Consider the following 19,651-nt stretch of genomic DNA (forward strand, 5'->3'; position numbering starts at 1 on the left):
AAGTGTAATGGCACTACCATGTAATTGGTATGTGTTTTTAAAATGGCAGCGATCTCTTATTTAAATAGAGAATAAGTGATGAAGAGACATGTCCCTTTGCAGGACTCATTAATTAGATAATTAATATAATAAAACTTAATCATAGATATATATATATAACTTTTATCTCATATATGATGAACATGGATATATAGATTATATCTGATATATAATTATATATAGGTTTTATCCGACTAAAGCTACCAAACATCAACACTCTCTCTTAGCTATGAAGGGTAAACACAAGACATATATTACACCATTGGTAATATTAGGAATGACAAATTTTAAGGATATCTTTGAGCAAGATATATCCATCATTTTGATATCATGAGTATTGGCCTTCAAAATATCAATATATGATATTCACCAAATAGTACTGAATAATGGTCTCCAAAATATCAACACTTGATATCAACCATGTACTTAATAAGGTAATGGTCTGTAGAATATCAACATATGATATTCACCATTTTGATATCACATTTGAGTATTGGTCTATAGAATATTAACATATGTTATTCACCAAATACTCTTTGAATAATGGCCTCTATAATGTCAAGATACAAGATATTCACCATGTACTATGAGAAATGGTCTCCTAAACATCAAGTTGCATGATATTGACCAAGTACTCTATGCAATGGCCTTTGGAACATCAATTTGCATAAAATTCCTCATTTACTATAGGAATATTTATAAAGTATGTGCACACACATTCTCATAATTCTTACCATATATCTATTCATCATGCAAAGAATAAACTATCATGATTTAGATAGATATTGTAATATATCCATCATAATAGAAAATTAAGTTAATGTAAGATCATAACCTTTCAATAAATTTTTCAAATACAAGTGATAATCATTTGGAATTTGTCACTTCCTCATGATCTACGTAAGGGATGGGCCCATTAAGGTCATACAATCACACACAAGTTTTTTTTAACTCCCTCTAAATATCAGCCATCTGAGCTCCTTATCCAAAGTTGCCTTTGAAGAAATATCAAACTCCCTTTGAATCTAAAATCAATTTCCCTTCTCCTGCAGTAACATTTTTAGAGGAAAAAATCAAGGCACATAGCTCTTATAGTATGTATTAAAAATATAAGAGAGAGGCTAAAATGATACTCAAGGATAATAAATAATAATGCATAATAATGTAAGATCATTCCAATATAATATAGATAAAATAAATATCTAATTTAAGTATAAAATTTGGATAGATATACATATGTTGTTGGAAATTTAAGAGGAGTAACTAAGAGGGGAGAGATGAATTAGTTACCAAAAAAAAAAAATTCCAAATCCCTTAAGATGTTAGTACGAAACAAAAGAAAACTATATTGAATATATTATTGTAACTCAGCACCGAAACACTCAGTTAACACAATAACTCAGTTTACACTAACAATTAGTAACCTTCGGTAAACACTCAGTTAATACTGAATATATGCATTATTACTGATTAACACTGAATGTGCAGATCTTATGTTATTAATTATCATTAACCTTAATTAACTTAGTTGTAGAATCATAAAGCAAATAACATGAACACAAGAAACACCAAGATTTAATGTGGAGACCCAGTTTGGGAAAACCACCAATTACAACTAGTTACTATTTTTCACTCTTTTGAAGTGAGCCCTATAAGGAGCCAACCTTGTCAAAGGTTAAAAAAACACATTGTTAAGCATGACCCCATTAAAAGATTTAGTTCACCCTGTTAGGAGTGGCCTTGTTAGAGGTATTTAGAAACTTCAATCTAGAGATGCCACCTTGTTAGAGGGTTTGGAAAATAGTTCTTAAGCTAACTCTTTTAAGAGACTTGATTCACTTCTATAATTATTAGAGAGTAAAAATGATATGACTTGATTGATGATGCAAATTGTATTTTCTAATTTCATATCTCTGTTCTAGCTTGAATACTTGGTCCTCTTTCATCAGAATGTTCTTTGTAGCTCGATCAATTCACTTCCTTGATTTATCTTTTCAATCCCATGCTACTTCTCTTTCTCTTCTCAATTCAATCCCACAACATGACCTTAAACTTATATCATTTACCTTATCAAGTTGACTTGATTACTATTTCAAATAAATGAAATTGATCCCATTAGTTGGCTAGAACTAACCAACAAAACTGATACAGGAAAATCCTTCATTATTAGACCCAACTTGGTCACCACTAACTCAGAAATAATTTTCCTTCAGACTTCCTTTAGTTCCATGCTAACTTTTCTTTAGTTGTCGAGTGAACTCGATAGACACTATCTTCCTACAAACTCCCTTTGGTAGTCGAGTGAGCTTAGTTAACACTCGCTCTAAACTTGGTAAACACTAAGACACTCTTTATACGCCACAAATTCTTTTGATTCCCGAGTGATCTTTTCATACAAGGATTGCGCGGTATATACTCAACATTTGTGTAACATCAAAGAAAACACACAATTAATTGATTGTATCCAACAATCTCCCTCTTTGGAATTGATGGAAACACAACATGTCATGATACATAGAAATTTTAGAGAAAAATAGAAGTAAGGATAATATCCTTAGTTTAATTTTAATTCTCATCCTTGAGAACTCCCTCTATCAATGTGAACTCCCTTTGTCATCAATCTCTAATTGAACTCTCTTTGTCATCAATCTCTAATTGCAATGACTAAAATATCAAACTCTCCCTCTTTGATATCAACTCAAGTTCATTCCCCCTTTTTGACATTTGTGATATATAACAACAAATTTTCCATATTAGACATAAAATTTCTTTGATGTAGATGAAAATAAACTCTCCCTCTTTGATATCTCATACCAAAGACAAAAGTCAATGTAGTTTATGTGTACCTTGATATACAGATTAGAATGCAATCTACTCTAAAAATAATACATCAACTTGTTTGATCTTAAACATGGACGGTTGATGCATCACTAGAATTTGATTAGTGAGCTTCAGAGAGGGGAATGACCCCTATCTTACCTCTTAGATACAAAAATGCATCCTTGGGAAATGGCTTGGTGAATATATCTAAAATTTGTTCTTTTGTATTCACATATTCCAGCCTCACCTCCTTGTCTTGTACCAATTCTCTCAAGAAATGATATGTTATTGCAATATGCTTGGTCTTGGTATGCATCATTGGATTCTTGGCTATGTTGATTACACTAGTGTTATCACATAAGATAACAACTGGTTCCTTGATGTCCTCCTTCATATCTGACAATAGTTGCTTGAACCACATAATGTTGGAATAATTGACTAATGCAGCAACATATTTTTCTTTTATTGTAGACTGAGAGATACACTTCTGCTTCTTGCTTGTCCAAGATACCAACCTTTCTCCAAGAAAAAGTGTTCATCTACTAGTGCTCTTCCTATCGTCAACACTTCTTAGCCAATATGCATCAATGAATGCCTTCAAATCAAATTTTTAGCATTTCTTATACCACAAACCGTACTCTTCAGTACCTTTCAGATACCACATGATTATTTTGATTTCCATGACATGATTTTCTATAGGATTAATAGAGAATTGAACCACTGTAACAATTGCTAATGATATATCCAATCTTATGTGTACCACATATTGAAGTTCTCCAATCACTGATCTGTATGTAGTTTGATCTACCTCCTTGGATCATCATCTTTGGAAAACTCAAGTCTAGTAGACATAGGTGTTCCAACTAGTCTACAATCTTTCATTTCAAATGTCTTCAGTATCTCCTTGATGTATTTTGATTGACTAATATAGATACCATCCTTCATCTATTAAATTTGCAAGACAAAAAAGTATTTGATCTCCCCAAGAATTGGCATTTCAAATTCCTTACTCATTTCCATTGAAAAAGATTTACACAACTTATCATTTCCAAGAAACAATGTATCATCCACAAAGATTTCTATCAATACAATCTTCTTATCTGGTCCTTCTTTGATGTATAGGTTGTTGTTATCATTAGTCCTTTGAAAACTAATCTTTATGAGATTATTATGTAACCTTTCATACTATGCTTTGGGGTCTTGTTTGAGACCATACAAAGCTTTGTGTAGTCTGCAAACATTGTCCATTTTTCTAGGATCAAAGAAACCTTTTAGTTTCTCTATGTAGACTTACCCTTCTAAGATTTCATTCAAGAATGTTGATTTCACATCCATCTAATACACTTTGAATCCTTTGTGTGATGCATATGCAAGGATTATTCTAACACCTTCAAGTTTGGCAACATGAGAAAATGTTTCTCGATAGTCACTACCTTCCTCTTGAGCATAACCCTTGCAAACTAATCTTGTCTTGTTTCTTGAAACTTCTCCATTCTCATTAAGCTTATTTATGAATACCCATTTTGTACCAATTAAATTCTTATCTTTGGGTCTAGGAACAAGAGTCCAAGTTTTATTCCTCTCTATCTGATCAATTTCTTCATTCATTGCTTCTATCCATCTTTCATTCTCTAATGTATCTTTGATAGATTTAGGTTCAAATTTAGTAAGAAAACATGTACCTTTTAATTTTTTCCTTGTCATTGTACCAACTGACTAATCTCCAATGATTTTTTTGGGTGCATGATGCCTTCAAACATATCCAGCAAGTCTAGGCTTGATGTAACCCCAATGTCATTAAAGAATAAATCAGAATTTGACACAAGAAAAATGCTTCAAAATACCATAACTCTTCATTAAAAAAATTCTGCAACTCTACTCCCCCTCTATAATAAAAAAAAAATCTATTTATTACAATTTCAAAAATTACCATATTTGGTAGATTTTTGGGAAAAACAAAAAATTTCATTTTTGGTAATTTTTAAAACTTATCCTATGAATCCCAAATTTTCCCAAGAAAAGCCCCCAACTAAGGCAAGACAAATTTCCAACTAATCAATGAAATCAAAGATATAATTTCAGATTTATTACAAAAACAAAATTCTAAAAAAATGGAAGAAACACTAAAAGTCGATTTCAGAGGTCAAGATGAGTTTTCAGGCTCCCAAAAAATGTCGAAATGGCCACCTATCAAGTTGAGCTAACTAACAATCCAAATAATTCCTACTACAACTACCTATAAAATTTTAGCCAAAACCCACATCCAAGTCAAAAGTTATGACCCTCGAAAGTAAATCTTGACCAAAACCCCGATCTAAGTCAACAACCTTGACCCTTGGATGCCCCTACATCAAGCCTCCTTCTTTTTCAATTCACTAGGTTCACCATAAACTTCTTAATAATGCTCAGGTCCCATTTTCTGTGACTCAAGTCTATTAGATGACTCAGTTTGTACTGGTTGAAACTCGAGTCCTTCAAAATTTGACTCGGGTTGCACTAGCTACAACTCAGGTTAAACTCTAGATTTTTGGGACTTGGGTGGTGAAGACTATTGATTTCCGCCTACTTGAATTTCAAGTATTGTATCAGGCTCATAATAAACAATTTTTTTATAGTCTTCAGGTTCTTTCATGCTTTGTTCTTCAGACTCTTCTGCAAACTCATCAATCTTTACGAGTAAAAGCACAGATCTGTGTCACCATTTGTGATACCAAAACCTGTTTTGGTCAAATCTCATTTCTCTATCAAAATTCAATTTTTTTCAAAAACTAAAAATACCCTTTTATAGATCTCAGATTCAATATCATCATTATATAAATTTTGGAGAGTTTTGATTAGTTGTAATATGTTATAATCTCAAAGTATTATAAGTCAATATTTCAACATTTTAGAAGATGCTCCCTCAAAAAAGGAAAAAAAATAGGAAATCATATCAAAAAAAAATTAAAATTATATTTATCTCTAGAGGAGAGAATCCTCTTCATGAATATGTAATTTTTTTTCAAGAAGGTATAGATTTGATAGAAAAATTTTGACAGGAGAAAAAAACTATTGGATTTTGATAAGGTCAAACTTGAGTACTTATAACAAAAAAAATATACATCAAAAATAATTATTTGTTTTTCTATGCACTAGCTATACGTGTCATCTATAAGATACTTTGAAATCAGAACAAAAAAAGATGATTTGCATATACTTGTTTGACGGAAACTACACCCTATATTTTTTATAGTTAAAAAAGGGACTTCAAAATAAAATAAAATGAATAAATTCTTATTCAAAAAAATTATAAAAATTATAGGCATAAAGTTCATCCAATTCTACACATTTCATCAGTTTACATCATCTTCATTTTTTAAACACAAATACCATTTTTTTTGTCACTAATGTTGAATTGTCACATTCTGATATCACATTTCTTTATAAAAGGTGACACAGATTTGTGCTTTTACCCTTACATGTGCACTTTCTATAACTTTGTGAGTCAATAGATTCAAAGATTTGTATGTTTCACTCTTATTGGAATATCCCAATAATATGCCTTCATCAAATATCCCTTTTCTTGACCCCTTCAGAATATAATATTTACTTCCAAATAATTTAAAATAATACACATTAGGTTTATAGACATACCATAATTCAAAAGGTGTTTGATTTGAATCCTTCTTCAACTGAACTCTTTTCAAAGTATGAAATGCAGTGTTGATTGCTTCTTTCTAGTATTTGATAGCAAAGTTCTTCTCTATCATCAGAGTTCCTTCACAATCCATGATTGATATATTCCTTCTCTTAGCAATGTCATTCTGTTGAGGTCTACCAAGTGCAGATACCTATCTTTTAATCCCTCTTTCATTACAAAATCCATTGAGTTCAATAGAGATGAATTAACCTCCTCTATCTGATCTTAAACATTTTAGTTTATTTCTTGTTACTTTCTTCACTCTAGCCAAATACCATTTGAACTTTTGAAAATATTATGATTTATCCTTTAAATACATATCTGTCATCATCCTAGAATAAACATCAACAAACAAAATAAAGTACTTATCTCCAGTATAGCTTTTTATGCCAATAGGTCCACAAAAGTCTATATGAACCAGCTCCAAGACTTCTTCAAAATAATAGTTTTTTCTTTTAAAACTTGTCTTTCCCATCTTTCCAATTTGACATTTCTTGCACATGCCCGTATCAGGATTCTTCAACCTCGGAATGCCTCTAACCCTTTTGTTCTTGCTTTTGTTTACCAAGTTATCAAAGTTCACATGACACAACCTATTATGTCATAACCAACTTTCTTCTACTTGAGCTATGAAACATGAATTTATAGTTGGATCTAGGTAGAATAGATTACCTGTTGTTTGGTTACCAGTCCCAACTAGATTTCAATCCACATCTAGCACCATGGATTTTCTATTCATCAATTCTACCTTGAATCTAATTTTATTCAATTGTGTCACACTAAGTAGGTTATGCTTCACCCCTTCCACCCAATAAGCATTATCACATCTGAGATCATTGGTTAGTTCAATACAACCTTTTCCCTTCACATAATATGGTTCATCTACCAAATCTGACACTTAAACCATCATAGTGTTCTAAGTGCTCAAATTTAGATTTATCACCAATCATGTGGTGAGAACAATCACTACCAATAATCCATGTATCATTCTTACTATACTATGAGATAAGGGCCATCTTATCATTCTCATCATCTGATTCATCTTTAAAAATAATGTATACCATTTCATCTTCTTTGCTTCTATTAGAATCTTTAGCAATGTAAAAATATTTCTTACCTTTTGTCCTTATAGCTTTTGAAATCCTTCATGCCTTTGTACTTGTCCTATTTCTTTTCTTCTTTGCTTTCTTAGTTTAGACACCTTGAAGCAATTTGACCAACTTCTTCACAAGAAAATAAGATCAAAGGAATTTTCCTTCGTACTTTCCTTTGCCTTTGGGAAATCTTCTTGCAAGTAATGCTTTAATGACTTCAAGATAATCATCAAAACCATCATCATCTTCACAATCAGACTTCTTGCTTCTAGACTTTGCAACTTTCTTCTTAAGTGATAGCTTGGCATGGAATGAAGACTCAAGGTTACTAGAGTTAGGAACATAATTATCAAAATTATCCAACTCAAATGTAGTCAACCTTCCCACAAATGCATACAAGGTTATATCATTCTTAGGATCACATCCCATTTCTTGAATAGAAGACGCTCTAATTACATAAATTAGAAGAAGGGTTCTAAGTACCTTGATTACCACTATTACAACATCAATTTTCCCACCTGAGGATCTGATTGCCCACACATTGGATTTGATTCTTTCACTATTTTATGTAATGTTCTCATCTTCTCTCATCTTCATTTGATCAAATTGACCTCTTATACTTTCTTATTTAGCTCTCCTCACATTATTATCACCTCCCTAGACAACTTTTAGTTTGATCCACATCTCATAAGAAGTACCACAATCTTTTACCTCATCAAATTCAACATAATTGAGAATTGAAGCAATATCAATCATCATAATGGTATGATTCTTCTTTTGTGTAATTTCTTCAACAATCATAGTTCTAGTAGGTTTTACATACTTGGTGTCTAGGTACTTTAGGCTAGACTCTCCTATGGTTTCCAAATGTAGTCTCATGAGTTCCTTCCATGACTTGAAGTTATCTTTGTTTATCTTAGGGATCTCCCTTCTGTAAGACATCTTGATCTTTATCTTAGGTCCTTGAAACCTTCTCTACAAGAACCAAAAGCTTTGATACCAGTTGTTGGAAATTTAAGAGGAGTAACTAAGAGGGGATGGGTGAATTAGTTACCAAAAAAAAAATCCCAAATCCCTTAATATGTCAGTACGAAACTAAATCAAACTCTATTTAATATACTATTGTCACTCGGTTAGCACTGAAACACTTGGTTAACATAGTAACTCAGTTTACACTAACAATCATTTCACTTAGTAAACACTCGGTCAATACTAAATATATGCACTATTAATGATCAAAACTGAATATTTAAATCTTATGATATTTAGTGTGATTAACCTTAATTAACTTAGTTTTAGAATCATAAAGCAAATAACATGAATGCAAGAGACACTAGGATTTAACGTGGAAACCCAATTTGGGAAATCCATCAATTGCAACTAGTTATTGTTTTCACTCTTCTAAAGTAAGCCCTATTAGGAGCCAACACTATTAAATGTTACAAAATACACTGTTAGGTGTGACCCTGTTAAAGGGTTTGGTTCACCCTATTAGGAGTGGCCTTGTTAGAGGTATTTAGACACCTCAATCTAGAAATGCCACTTTGTTAGAGGATTTGGAAAATATTTGTTAAGCTAAGTATGTTAAGAGATTTTATTCACTACTACAATTATTAGAGAGTAACAATGATATGATCTAATTGTTGATGCAAACTATATTTTCTAATTTTAGATCTCTGTTTTGGATTGAATACTTGATCCTCCTTGATTAGAATGTTCTTTGCAGCTTGGTCCATTTTCTTCCTTGATTTATCTTTTCAATACCATGCTACTTCTCCTCCTCTTCTCAATTCAATTCTACAACTTAACCTTATACTTATATCATTTACCTTGTCAAGTCTACTTGACTACAATTTGAAATAAATAAAATTCATCCCATGAGTCAGTTAGAACTAACCAACAAAACTAATATAGGAAAATCCTTTGTTAGTCTAACCAACTTGGTTATCTCTAACTCATAAATGATTTTCCTTTAGACTTCCTTTGGTAACTGAGTGTGCTCAGTTAACAGTAGTTCCATGCCATCTTTTCTTTGGCTGTTGCATGAACTTGGTACATAGTTTCTTCCTACAAACTTCCTTTTGTAGCTGAGTGAGCTTGGTCAATAGTCACTCTGAACTTGGTAAACATTGAGATGCTTGTCATACACTACAACATCCTTTCAATCTTGAGTGAGCGTGGCATACACTGATTGCTCAGTATATACTTGACATTTGTGTAACATAAAAGACAACATATAATTAACTAACTATATCCAACATATATTCCATCTTCTATATATATTAAATCTATATTTCCAAAATTATTATTTCTTAATTAATGCCAGATATAATAATAATATAAAATAACAATTTTTTCAATCTATATTCACTATTATTTATAATGAATAGATAAATACTTACCTTTAATGTTACCTTATATATTATTATTAAAAATATTGTTGATTTTGTCTATTAACATTATAGAATTTGGTACGGTGTATTCCATAGCCTAAGGTCTTTCTTGCCACTGTATTAATACATATGCAGTGCGTCAGGCAAAGAGGGACTCATCGATTAAGAGGTAAATTTAAATAAGACCCTTACCACCATGGCGCATGTGGTGACTTGTAAGGTAAAAATTTTCAAACTCATTTTCTTATACAATCCCTTAAAAGATTCTCCTTCAAGCTGATGAATTCAAACACTGCTAGAAGGTGTTTACAATTTTAATATTTCTCCATAGAAGTTTCCCAATTCAGTTTCTACTTAGCGGATTATATCTTTTTGTATTCTTCATTTTTTATTTCTTGCCTATACTGTAAAGAATAATGTAGACTTGTGTAATTTGCAATCACATATTTTTTCACTATAGTTAATGATCTTCCTTATATAGACTATGACAAAAATGTAGTAGACAATAATCTCATTCCCCAAAATTCATTTCAATCATTCTTCTTTTATTTTTTACTATTTGTGTTAGATGATTTTTTGTCGCCAATGGTTCCTATCTATATCTTATCCATGATTGTAATCACTTATGTTTATTGCTTCCTATCCTCTTATCTGCAAATTGCTAAGGTCAAATTTGATTTCTATTTTCTCTCCTTCTAGTTTATCCTTATTTATGATTGCCCTTGTCAATTAGTAATCACCTAATCTATTTATTTAGCCACATCTTTATGTCTTTATTCCTCTTCTTTGCATTACTTCTTCAATTTCTATGATTTGATTAATGTTATTCAATTATTGTATTTTCTCACGTATATTTGATTTACTTCCAAAACTCATTGATTGTGATTGGTAGATGAAACTCTAATTTGAATTGTTCACATATATAAATCCAAAATTTTATTTGTGTCCTCTCATGAACCGTGTCCAAGCACAAGTTGATAGACTAATTACAATCTAGATCATGAGGATAGATCAAGCATTTAGATCTTTTGATTGTAAAGATCCTCTATTTAGTCACTTAGTGTACAATATTTAGTCATGGTGATTGATCATTTCTTGCACATCAAGACTTTCATCAGATCCAAATCTCGAGGCCATTGTAAGAGTTTATATTAATCTTCATAACCATTCTTTGACTATTGTATTATTTCATTTGTATTAAATTATATATTATACAAATAGAACTCATACAAGTTGTTATTAAATTCATTTATACTTTTCTCATCACACTTGCATAAAAAAATTTCTACAATCTCTATCTTTATAACATTCAAGTCCTTAATATCTTCCCATTAGTAAAACTTTCTTCAATAGAACTTGGCTCTAATACCATTTAAGTTTGGAGGATCAATGCAAGTGTAATGGTACTACCATATAATTGGTATATGTTCTCCAAATGGCTGAGACTTCTTATTTAAATAGATAATAAGAGATGAAGAGACATGTTCCTTCATGAGACATGTCTATTCATTAATTAGATAATTAATATTATAAAACTTAATCATATATATATATATATATATATATATATATATATATATATATATATATATATATATATATATATATATATATATATATATATATATATATATATCATATAAGAGGAACACTGATATGTATAAATTATATATTGGTTTTATCTAACTGATGCATTTTGTATGAATAAAAGTTCTTCTTCTTCACCTTTGGTACTTCCCTTTTGTGAGTCATGATCTTTAGCTTTAAGTACCTTCAAACTTCTATATATAAGCAACTAAGCTTTGATACCAATTGTTACAATGTTCAGAATAACTAAGAAGGGGGGGGGGGGTGGTGAATTAGTTACTCTAAGTCCATATGTATCAATTGAACAATTAAATACTTAAACATTAACTATTATGCTTATCCTATAGTAACTCAGTCTTTATTGATATCTCAATAACAATATTAACTAATAGTTCACTCTCCTAATATAACGGACTTGCTGAATGTAAATATTTGAAACATAAAATACCATAAAACATTCAACACAATTTTGACACTGGGATTTAATGTGGAAACCCAATTTGAGAAAAACCACAAACAACATGTCACCACTTTTTCACTCTTTTGAAGTGAGCCCTATTAGAAGGCAACCTTGTTAAAGGCTACAATACACACTATTAAATATGGCCTAGTTAGAGGATTTAATCACCCTGTTAAGAATGACCTTATCAAAAGACTTTAGAACATTCTATTAGAATGGCACCCGGTTAAAGGATTTACACAAGTTGTCAAATCCTTAATGACTATTAGGTCAACCTTTGATTAAAAGGTTTTCAATACAAACTATTTACAATGATTACAAAGAAAATAGTAGGGTTTCATTTGTATGATTACAACTCATTTTTGTAGTTTTAGATCTCTATTCAGTACATGTGTTGATTATCTAATAAACCTTCCTTGTCACATATGTCATTGATTTTCTTGGTAGTCCTTCAAGCATTCACCCTTCTCTTCACAAAAATATTAAGCCTCCCTCTTAGATTATCTTATCAACCTCAATAGAATTGTTCCATCTTACTATAAATCTTTCACACACACACAACTTCTCTGTTATATTATCTTCTTTGCATATCTCATTTGTACATGCCTCCACTGTTTAAAGTTATTTTGTGTGCCTCCTTAAATAGGTAATTCTATTCCTTTGTCATTTTTCACAATCACCATAGATCTTAGGATTTTTGGTTTGATCCAACAGATTCATTGTATCTATTTATCTCCCTTCTTTTCTAGAAACTTATCATTGGATTCATTAGTTAGATATCTTACCTAATCATTTCCTTGAATTAAATGATCCAATTCATCAATTTTATCTTCAACACACATTCCATATCCACAGAAATCAACTAATTCAGCTAGAAATCATGATTCCTCATATGCATTCAATATATTGTCACTTAGCCATTGCTAAGTTCTAACACTTGGTCATCACTAAATTGCTAAGTCACTAAAGAGCTTCTAGCTTGGCATCAATACAATTTTCTTAGTTGATATTGATGCTCCGGAAACACTAAATTTTCTTAGCACTTACTGTGGCTTGATTGACATTAGAATCACTTGGCATGAACTTAAAAATTCCTTTCTCTTTTACTCTATTTCTTGGTCAAGCTTTATATAAGTGATCTACCTTGGCTTGCACTGTTAAGGTTTGAACATCAACATGATTTTAAAAATCACTTTGTCTTGTCAAATTCTAACTAATCAAATGTCCATTGTAGTTTCCTTTTCATAACTCAACATTTCCTCTAAGTACTATTGTTATGAGCAACTTCTCAAATCCTCTTCTTCACTCAAAATATATATGAAATTTAGATCGAATAAAAACATCTAACATCGATGATAATACAAAAATTGTTTCAAGTGTATTTTTCAACAATCTCCCTCTTTGGCATTGATGGAAACGCCTCAAATATTTTCTCTTTAGGAATAAAATCTTCCTCTTTTTTACCATGCAATCCAAAAGAGTTAACTTCTACAAGAAACCAATATCTTTAGTTTCATTTTGATTCTCATTTATGCAACTCGTAAACTTCCTCTAAGTTTTGATACATTAGTTTCTCCCTCTTTCATTATGTATCTCTTAAAATATTTTTATTCAAGTCTCTCCCACTTACATTTGTCATGCACATCATCCCTTTTTTCACAACAATTCCAAAGATACTATAATTATACTTCATACATCATGATTATGTAGATATTTGCATATCTGGTTGAATTTTATCATCTATCTATAACTACTCTGATATGTTTTTCTATTTATTTAATGTACTTGACTACCTTAGGCACCTCCTAAAGTAGAATATTTACATCAATGTACAAGGTATTTTGTTTATAAAATTTGATGTAATGCACCATTTCTCCTTAAGTTTCCTTTCTTAGGGGAATCACCCCTAGTTTACCTCTAATATATTCATGAGCATCTTTAGGTAAGGCTTTAGTGAATATGTCAACAATTTTTTTTTGCTGTGTACATCTTCTAAATTCACTTTCTTTGTCTTGAACTAATTCTCTAAAGTAGTCATACTTGATAGCAATGTGCTTAGTGTTTGTGTGAATGACATGATTCTTTGATTTGTTGATAGCACCTGTGATATCACAATATATAGTCATTGGATCTGTAATTTATTCCTTTCAACATTTTTCTTGATACACATAATATATGAACAATTCACCACAACTTTCACAAACTCGGCCTTTACTATTAATTGGGAAATATAGTTATGTTTTGTGAGGCCTCGCCCCGATCTATCATAGCACATCACATACATCATATTTTGGCACATTATTTTTGGAATTCTTTATAACAATTGAGAGGGGTCGAATCAGTTATCCAAGGTCCAGATGTAGAAATAAAAAAATTCATATTGTAGTGAACCCATATCCATAAAACATATCCATTATGCATGCATCCTTTAGATCATACAATCACATAAAGTTTATAGGTAACTGTCAAACCAAATTTGCAGAAATGTAAGAATAAAACATCACAGATTCAATAACACATTTGACAAAATGATTTTATATGAAAACTCAATTTGGGAAAAACCACCAGTAACATGCTACACATTCTCACTCTTCTGAAGTGATACCCTATGAAAGGCCAACCTTGTTAAAAGTTACAATGCACACTGTTAAGTGTGACCTAGTTAGAGAATTTCAATCACCCTATTAGGAGTGAGATTTTTTAGAGGACTATAGATCATTCACTTAGACTATCAACTGGTTAAAGGATTTTTAAATGACTATTAGGTCAAACTTAATCCAAAGGATTTACCCTACACTGATACAATGATTAGAAAGTAATAGTAAGGTTTGATCTAACAATAATTTATAAATCACTTTGTAGATTATAGATCCCTATTTCAGTCATCTATTATGCTTGGCTTTCATACACTTCAGCTATGATAGCTTGTCCACCCTTTGAGCATCCATATCATTAAACCTTTTTTCTTTTCTTGCAATAGTGGTCTCTTATCTTTGGTCATTGAATGAAGCAATACCTTAGACTCCTTGTATTCCTTAGGTTCTCATACATTAAAATCTTTGCTTCTGACCATCCATATTCCTTAGGTTCTTGCACATGACAACCTTTGCTTCTAACCATATATCTCTATAGATAGAAAATTTAGATCTTTTATTGTTCATCCTCTATCATCCATTATAGGGTTATGTAGGATTAGGTAGGATTCAATGAATCTACCCATCTTTTCAACTTATTCCCTTCTAGAAACTTCTCCTTCAATCATCTTTGAATTTTCCTAAAAATAGTTCATCTTGAATTCCATGTCACCAGCTCATCAAGCTTAACTTTCACATGGTTCACACAATCCAAGAAATCAAACTTGTCAGATCAGATTCACTAAATTCATGATCTTTCTCTTAATGATGACACTTAGTATTAACTTTCTTCTGATGCTCAACACATACTATGTTTCTCAAGATCCACTATCAAAATCACTTGATAAGGACTAAAGTTTACTAGTGCTCTGCATCAACTAAAATTTACTTGGCTAACACTGTATACTTAGCATACACTAAAATTTGACTTTTCTTAGCTCCAATTAATTTTTTTCTTGACTTATACTAACTTTTGTCAGTACCTATTGTGCAAATTGTTAAACTTGGAACACACAATTCATTTTATTTGTTCTTCTAAACTTAATTAGTGTATCCATCCTTTACAACCTTAAGTATATAATCAATGCACTATAATATCACTATCTTAACTAATCTTTGTACTCCTTTTCCATATCATAACTCAACCTTTCCTCTAGGTGCTAGTGTGGCCTCATTTGATCAAATCCTCTCCATCAATCAAAAAAATGATAGTACTCAAATCATCTAAGCAATTGTCTTACCAGCAACTAGCAAGTTTGACATCAGTGACAAAATAATGATTGAAACACATTCTCATACTTGTATTAATATGTTTCCAACAATTATGACTACATATGTTGAGACATTATTTGGTGGAGTGAACACTATCTATATTATTTATGTCATGTGATGCTTTTCTTTAAAAATGTTTAATCATGTTATTTGATGTTTTATGTGTAGGCAAGCATTATGATGGTGTATTTTAGTAAATGATTCAGAATTATGAATATGTCAATACTTTAATTATGCAATTAATGATGATTAAATATGTGTGCAAAAATGAGAAAGGTTATTCAAATGAAAGTTTTAATATTTTTATCAATGTGATAATGTGAATTTGGTTTAAATATATGAATGTGATATTATCGAACCACTGATATTTGAATTGAATGTGTAGGATAATTAAACATGGAATTAATCGAAGAATCAATAATTGACCCTATGTGCAAACTATAAGACAAAGGTTGAATCTAATAAAGTGATTTGAACCTTGTTGTTAAGTGTTTAATTTGTATTATAATTTGAATGCATGTGTATCTTTCTGTATTTTGTGACATGTTGAATTTTATGTTAAAGTTAATTTTATGGTGTTTCTTGACACTCATTATACGCATATGTGCATCAACATGCCAATTAGGATTACTCTAATACCCTAAGATTAGTTTAGTTAGTAACCTAAATTATTTTCCCTTAATTAGGGTTTAGTGTAAAGGATACATCCTTAGGATTTTGGAGATCAAATATTTCAAGCCACTTGTATAGATCATGAATTGATCCTAGAAGTAAAATTTAATGTAATTCAAGTACCCAAGTGGTATGTATATGGGTTAGGAACCTTTTCCACCCTTCTAGAATCTCCTAGCAATATTTATAACCCCTAAAATATCTCAATTTCTCAATTATGGGGAAATGGATCATCTCCATGAGGTTACTCAAGTTTACACTCTTGCAAAAGGCATATATTGATGGAAGGGGCAAGTGGGAAGACCTAGGAGGCTTCAAGTCAAGATTGGAGTTAGTGTTATTTTGGGTGGATAAGTTTAGAGGCTATTTAGTGGCCATTTGGAAGAGTTGAGGGTTGTTCACCCATTCTCTACATTTAGAGAAGTCAAGTTTGGAATTGCAAGGAGAGGATTTAGCTCACCTCAAAACTCATTCTTGTCATAACCTTTGTGAATGTAAGTTCTAAATTTCCATGGTTATGTTCATTTGTTCATTGCTTGTATGTTTAAATTTATTGCATATTGCAACATGTTTGTGTTTTGTATCATGTGAGGGATGGGTATTGTGGGTTTTTTCTTTCTTTTTTTCATGTTTGTTCTCTTTATTTAGTCAAGAAAACTATAAAGGGAGTGTTGGCATTACTCATCCTTAGATAGGGAAGAAGTAACCATGTACGAGAGAAGGGTTTAGTTGGACTCCAAATTAGTATAGAGTCTCTTCTAATGTTGAGAAGAGGGAGGAAGTAAATTTTTATAGGTCCTTTTTTGTCAATGCAAAATTGAGTTTTTTGGGAGAAATAAAAAGAGAAAGAAATGGAAGTTTATGTGATTTGGTATCCTTGGAAGAGGCATACGATTTGTGTTCTTCATTGAATTCTCCTAAATAGAAAAATCCACCTTATCCCTAGTCATAGATTCATTATGAAACTTGTTGTGCATACCTTGGATAGGAATTGTATGTTGAGTTATATCATTGTGTTGGGATTATGAATGTCACCTGATTGGTTACTAGTTCCCCTAGCTCAGTGGGTGGCTTTTCAAGGCCTAGGATGGGAGGTGAGCACTCCATGGTTAGTTTTGTATATTTTTTCAGATTTTGATTAGCCTTAGGATGGAATCATTGTGGAACTTGAGCACTAAAGGTGTTCTTGATGTCATTTTATTAGAGTTTTCTCCATTGTAATACCATATGTTGTATTGCACATTCATGTTGAAAATGAATATGAAAGGAATGGATTAAATGTGGTAACTCCAATATTGACAATATAAATGCAATTATTGAACGAAATAAACAAGTTATGTGATTAAATATTATTCAATTGAAAATAATGTCTTACTTCTAAGTTTATTTCTTTGCAAAAAAAAATTAAGTTGAATACTCTCTTTTTCCTCCATGAAATCTTGGATTTAATTTATTGTATTCGAAAGTTATTATTATAAAATGTGGTTACTTTTAAGTTTTTTTTTTTGCAAAAATAATTCAAGTTGAATACTATTTATTTCCTCCATGAAATCTTGGATTTAATTCATTATATTTGAAAGTTCTTGTTATAAAATGTGGATATATGATTTATTTAATTTATAGGTGCAATAATTCATCCTTAAGATCATGAGATATAACCAATGTTTGATAAGACACATTTATCTTACTTGCACCTTAAAACCTTAGCTATTATAAATTTTGTTAAATCAATGAATTATAGCCTATGATGTAATGTATGTAAAATACCTAAAATCACTCTGAACTTGGATATAAATTAATATCAATATTGCTCATACAAACCCAATCAATAAAATGAACATAATAAAAATATGCAATGCCATTATAAAACCCTTGGGAAGGAAACACCTTGAAAAAAATGGAGCAAATAAGAAAAAGCAATCTCATGTATCTGAACCAAAAAGGCTCCTTTGAATTTGTATGGGAAAATTTTTTCCCAATATTGCGATAGAGAATATTCTCTGTAGATTCTCTCCCAATAAATTACATACTTTAATTTATAACAATAAGAATACAATCAAAAAATATCAACATGCACAAAGGAGAGGATTTAAACCTATCTAAAACCTTGGTCCTTATCTCCATTACACAACCTCATAACTTTTTGCCTTGACATAAGTTCAAAGGTTGCTAAGATCATCATCCACTTGCTCCACACCACTCCCTAGGGAAAGCACAATGGTCTTTGGTGGGGGCACATGTCAACAAAGACAATAAATGAAAGAAGAAATGAAGTTGCAAGTGTTTTTACTTTTTAAAAGAAGACCTTAGAATCTTTCCCACGTTCCTTAATGCCACCTCACACACTTCATTGGAGCCCATGTGTACCCTTAGAGAAGATCTTAGGCAAAAAAATTCAGGCCTAGGTCAACATGCAAGTACCTTGGAATCCATCCATGTCATGGGGAGAAGGGTTGGCAAGTTGCCAAGTGGGGTTAGGGGGAAGTAGGTAAGGTTTACACAATTTTAGGAAATGTTAGTATAGTTAAAGGGGTATATTAGTATTAGTAATTAATATTAGTTAGTGTTAATAAAGTTAGGAGTAGATTTTAATTTTTTATGATTAATTACATGATGTTTAGTGTTAATTAAGTAGGAGTGGTTAGGAGTTAAGAAAGCTAGAATGTTAGATAGGTAGTATTTAGGGGATAGTTAGGATTTAATAAATTAAGTTTAGAAGTGGGATTAAATATTTTGATGTGGCATTGAAATTTGAATCTATAATTAGAATAGACTTTATTTAATAATTTTTGTGAAGTAATTGTGGGATATTAGCCCAAAGGTGTAATATTATAGTTAAATAGAGATAGTGTTATTGTGAGATAAACTTTTTTTTTTTAATGAATGGGTATAAGTTTAGATAGATTTAACATAATGAATGAATTGAAACATTATATTATTTTATTAAATATTTAATTAGTTATAATTTTAATGTTTATTAATGTTTGGGTTATGAGGAGTTA

The 19,651-nt window shown here is 31.0% G+C and overlaps 1 protein-coding gene across 1 annotated transcript in view; it reads right to left on the reverse strand.

Moving 5' to 3' along the window:
• Positions 1-940: 940 nt before the first annotated feature.
• Positions 941-19,651, reverse strand: part of LOC149536336 (uncharacterized) — a 176,011-nt gene continuing 157,300 nt past the window's right edge. Inside the window, exon 2 of the mRNA XM_089804681.1 lies at positions 941-1,085. Within this exon, the coding sequence (XP_089660807.1) occupies positions 1,048-1,085 (38 nt within the window). The 3' untranslated portion in view covers positions 941-1,047. The remainder of the gene's footprint in view (positions 1,086-19,651) is intronic.

Source organism: Cupressus sempervirens, chromosome 10, assembly GCF_028749045.1.
Source record: "Cupressus sempervirens isolate cs-2001-9-10 chromosome 10, ASM2874904v1, whole genome shotgun sequence".
NCBI classification, from domain to species: domain Eukaryota; kingdom Viridiplantae; phylum Streptophyta; class Pinopsida; order Cupressales; family Cupressaceae; genus Cupressus; species Cupressus sempervirens.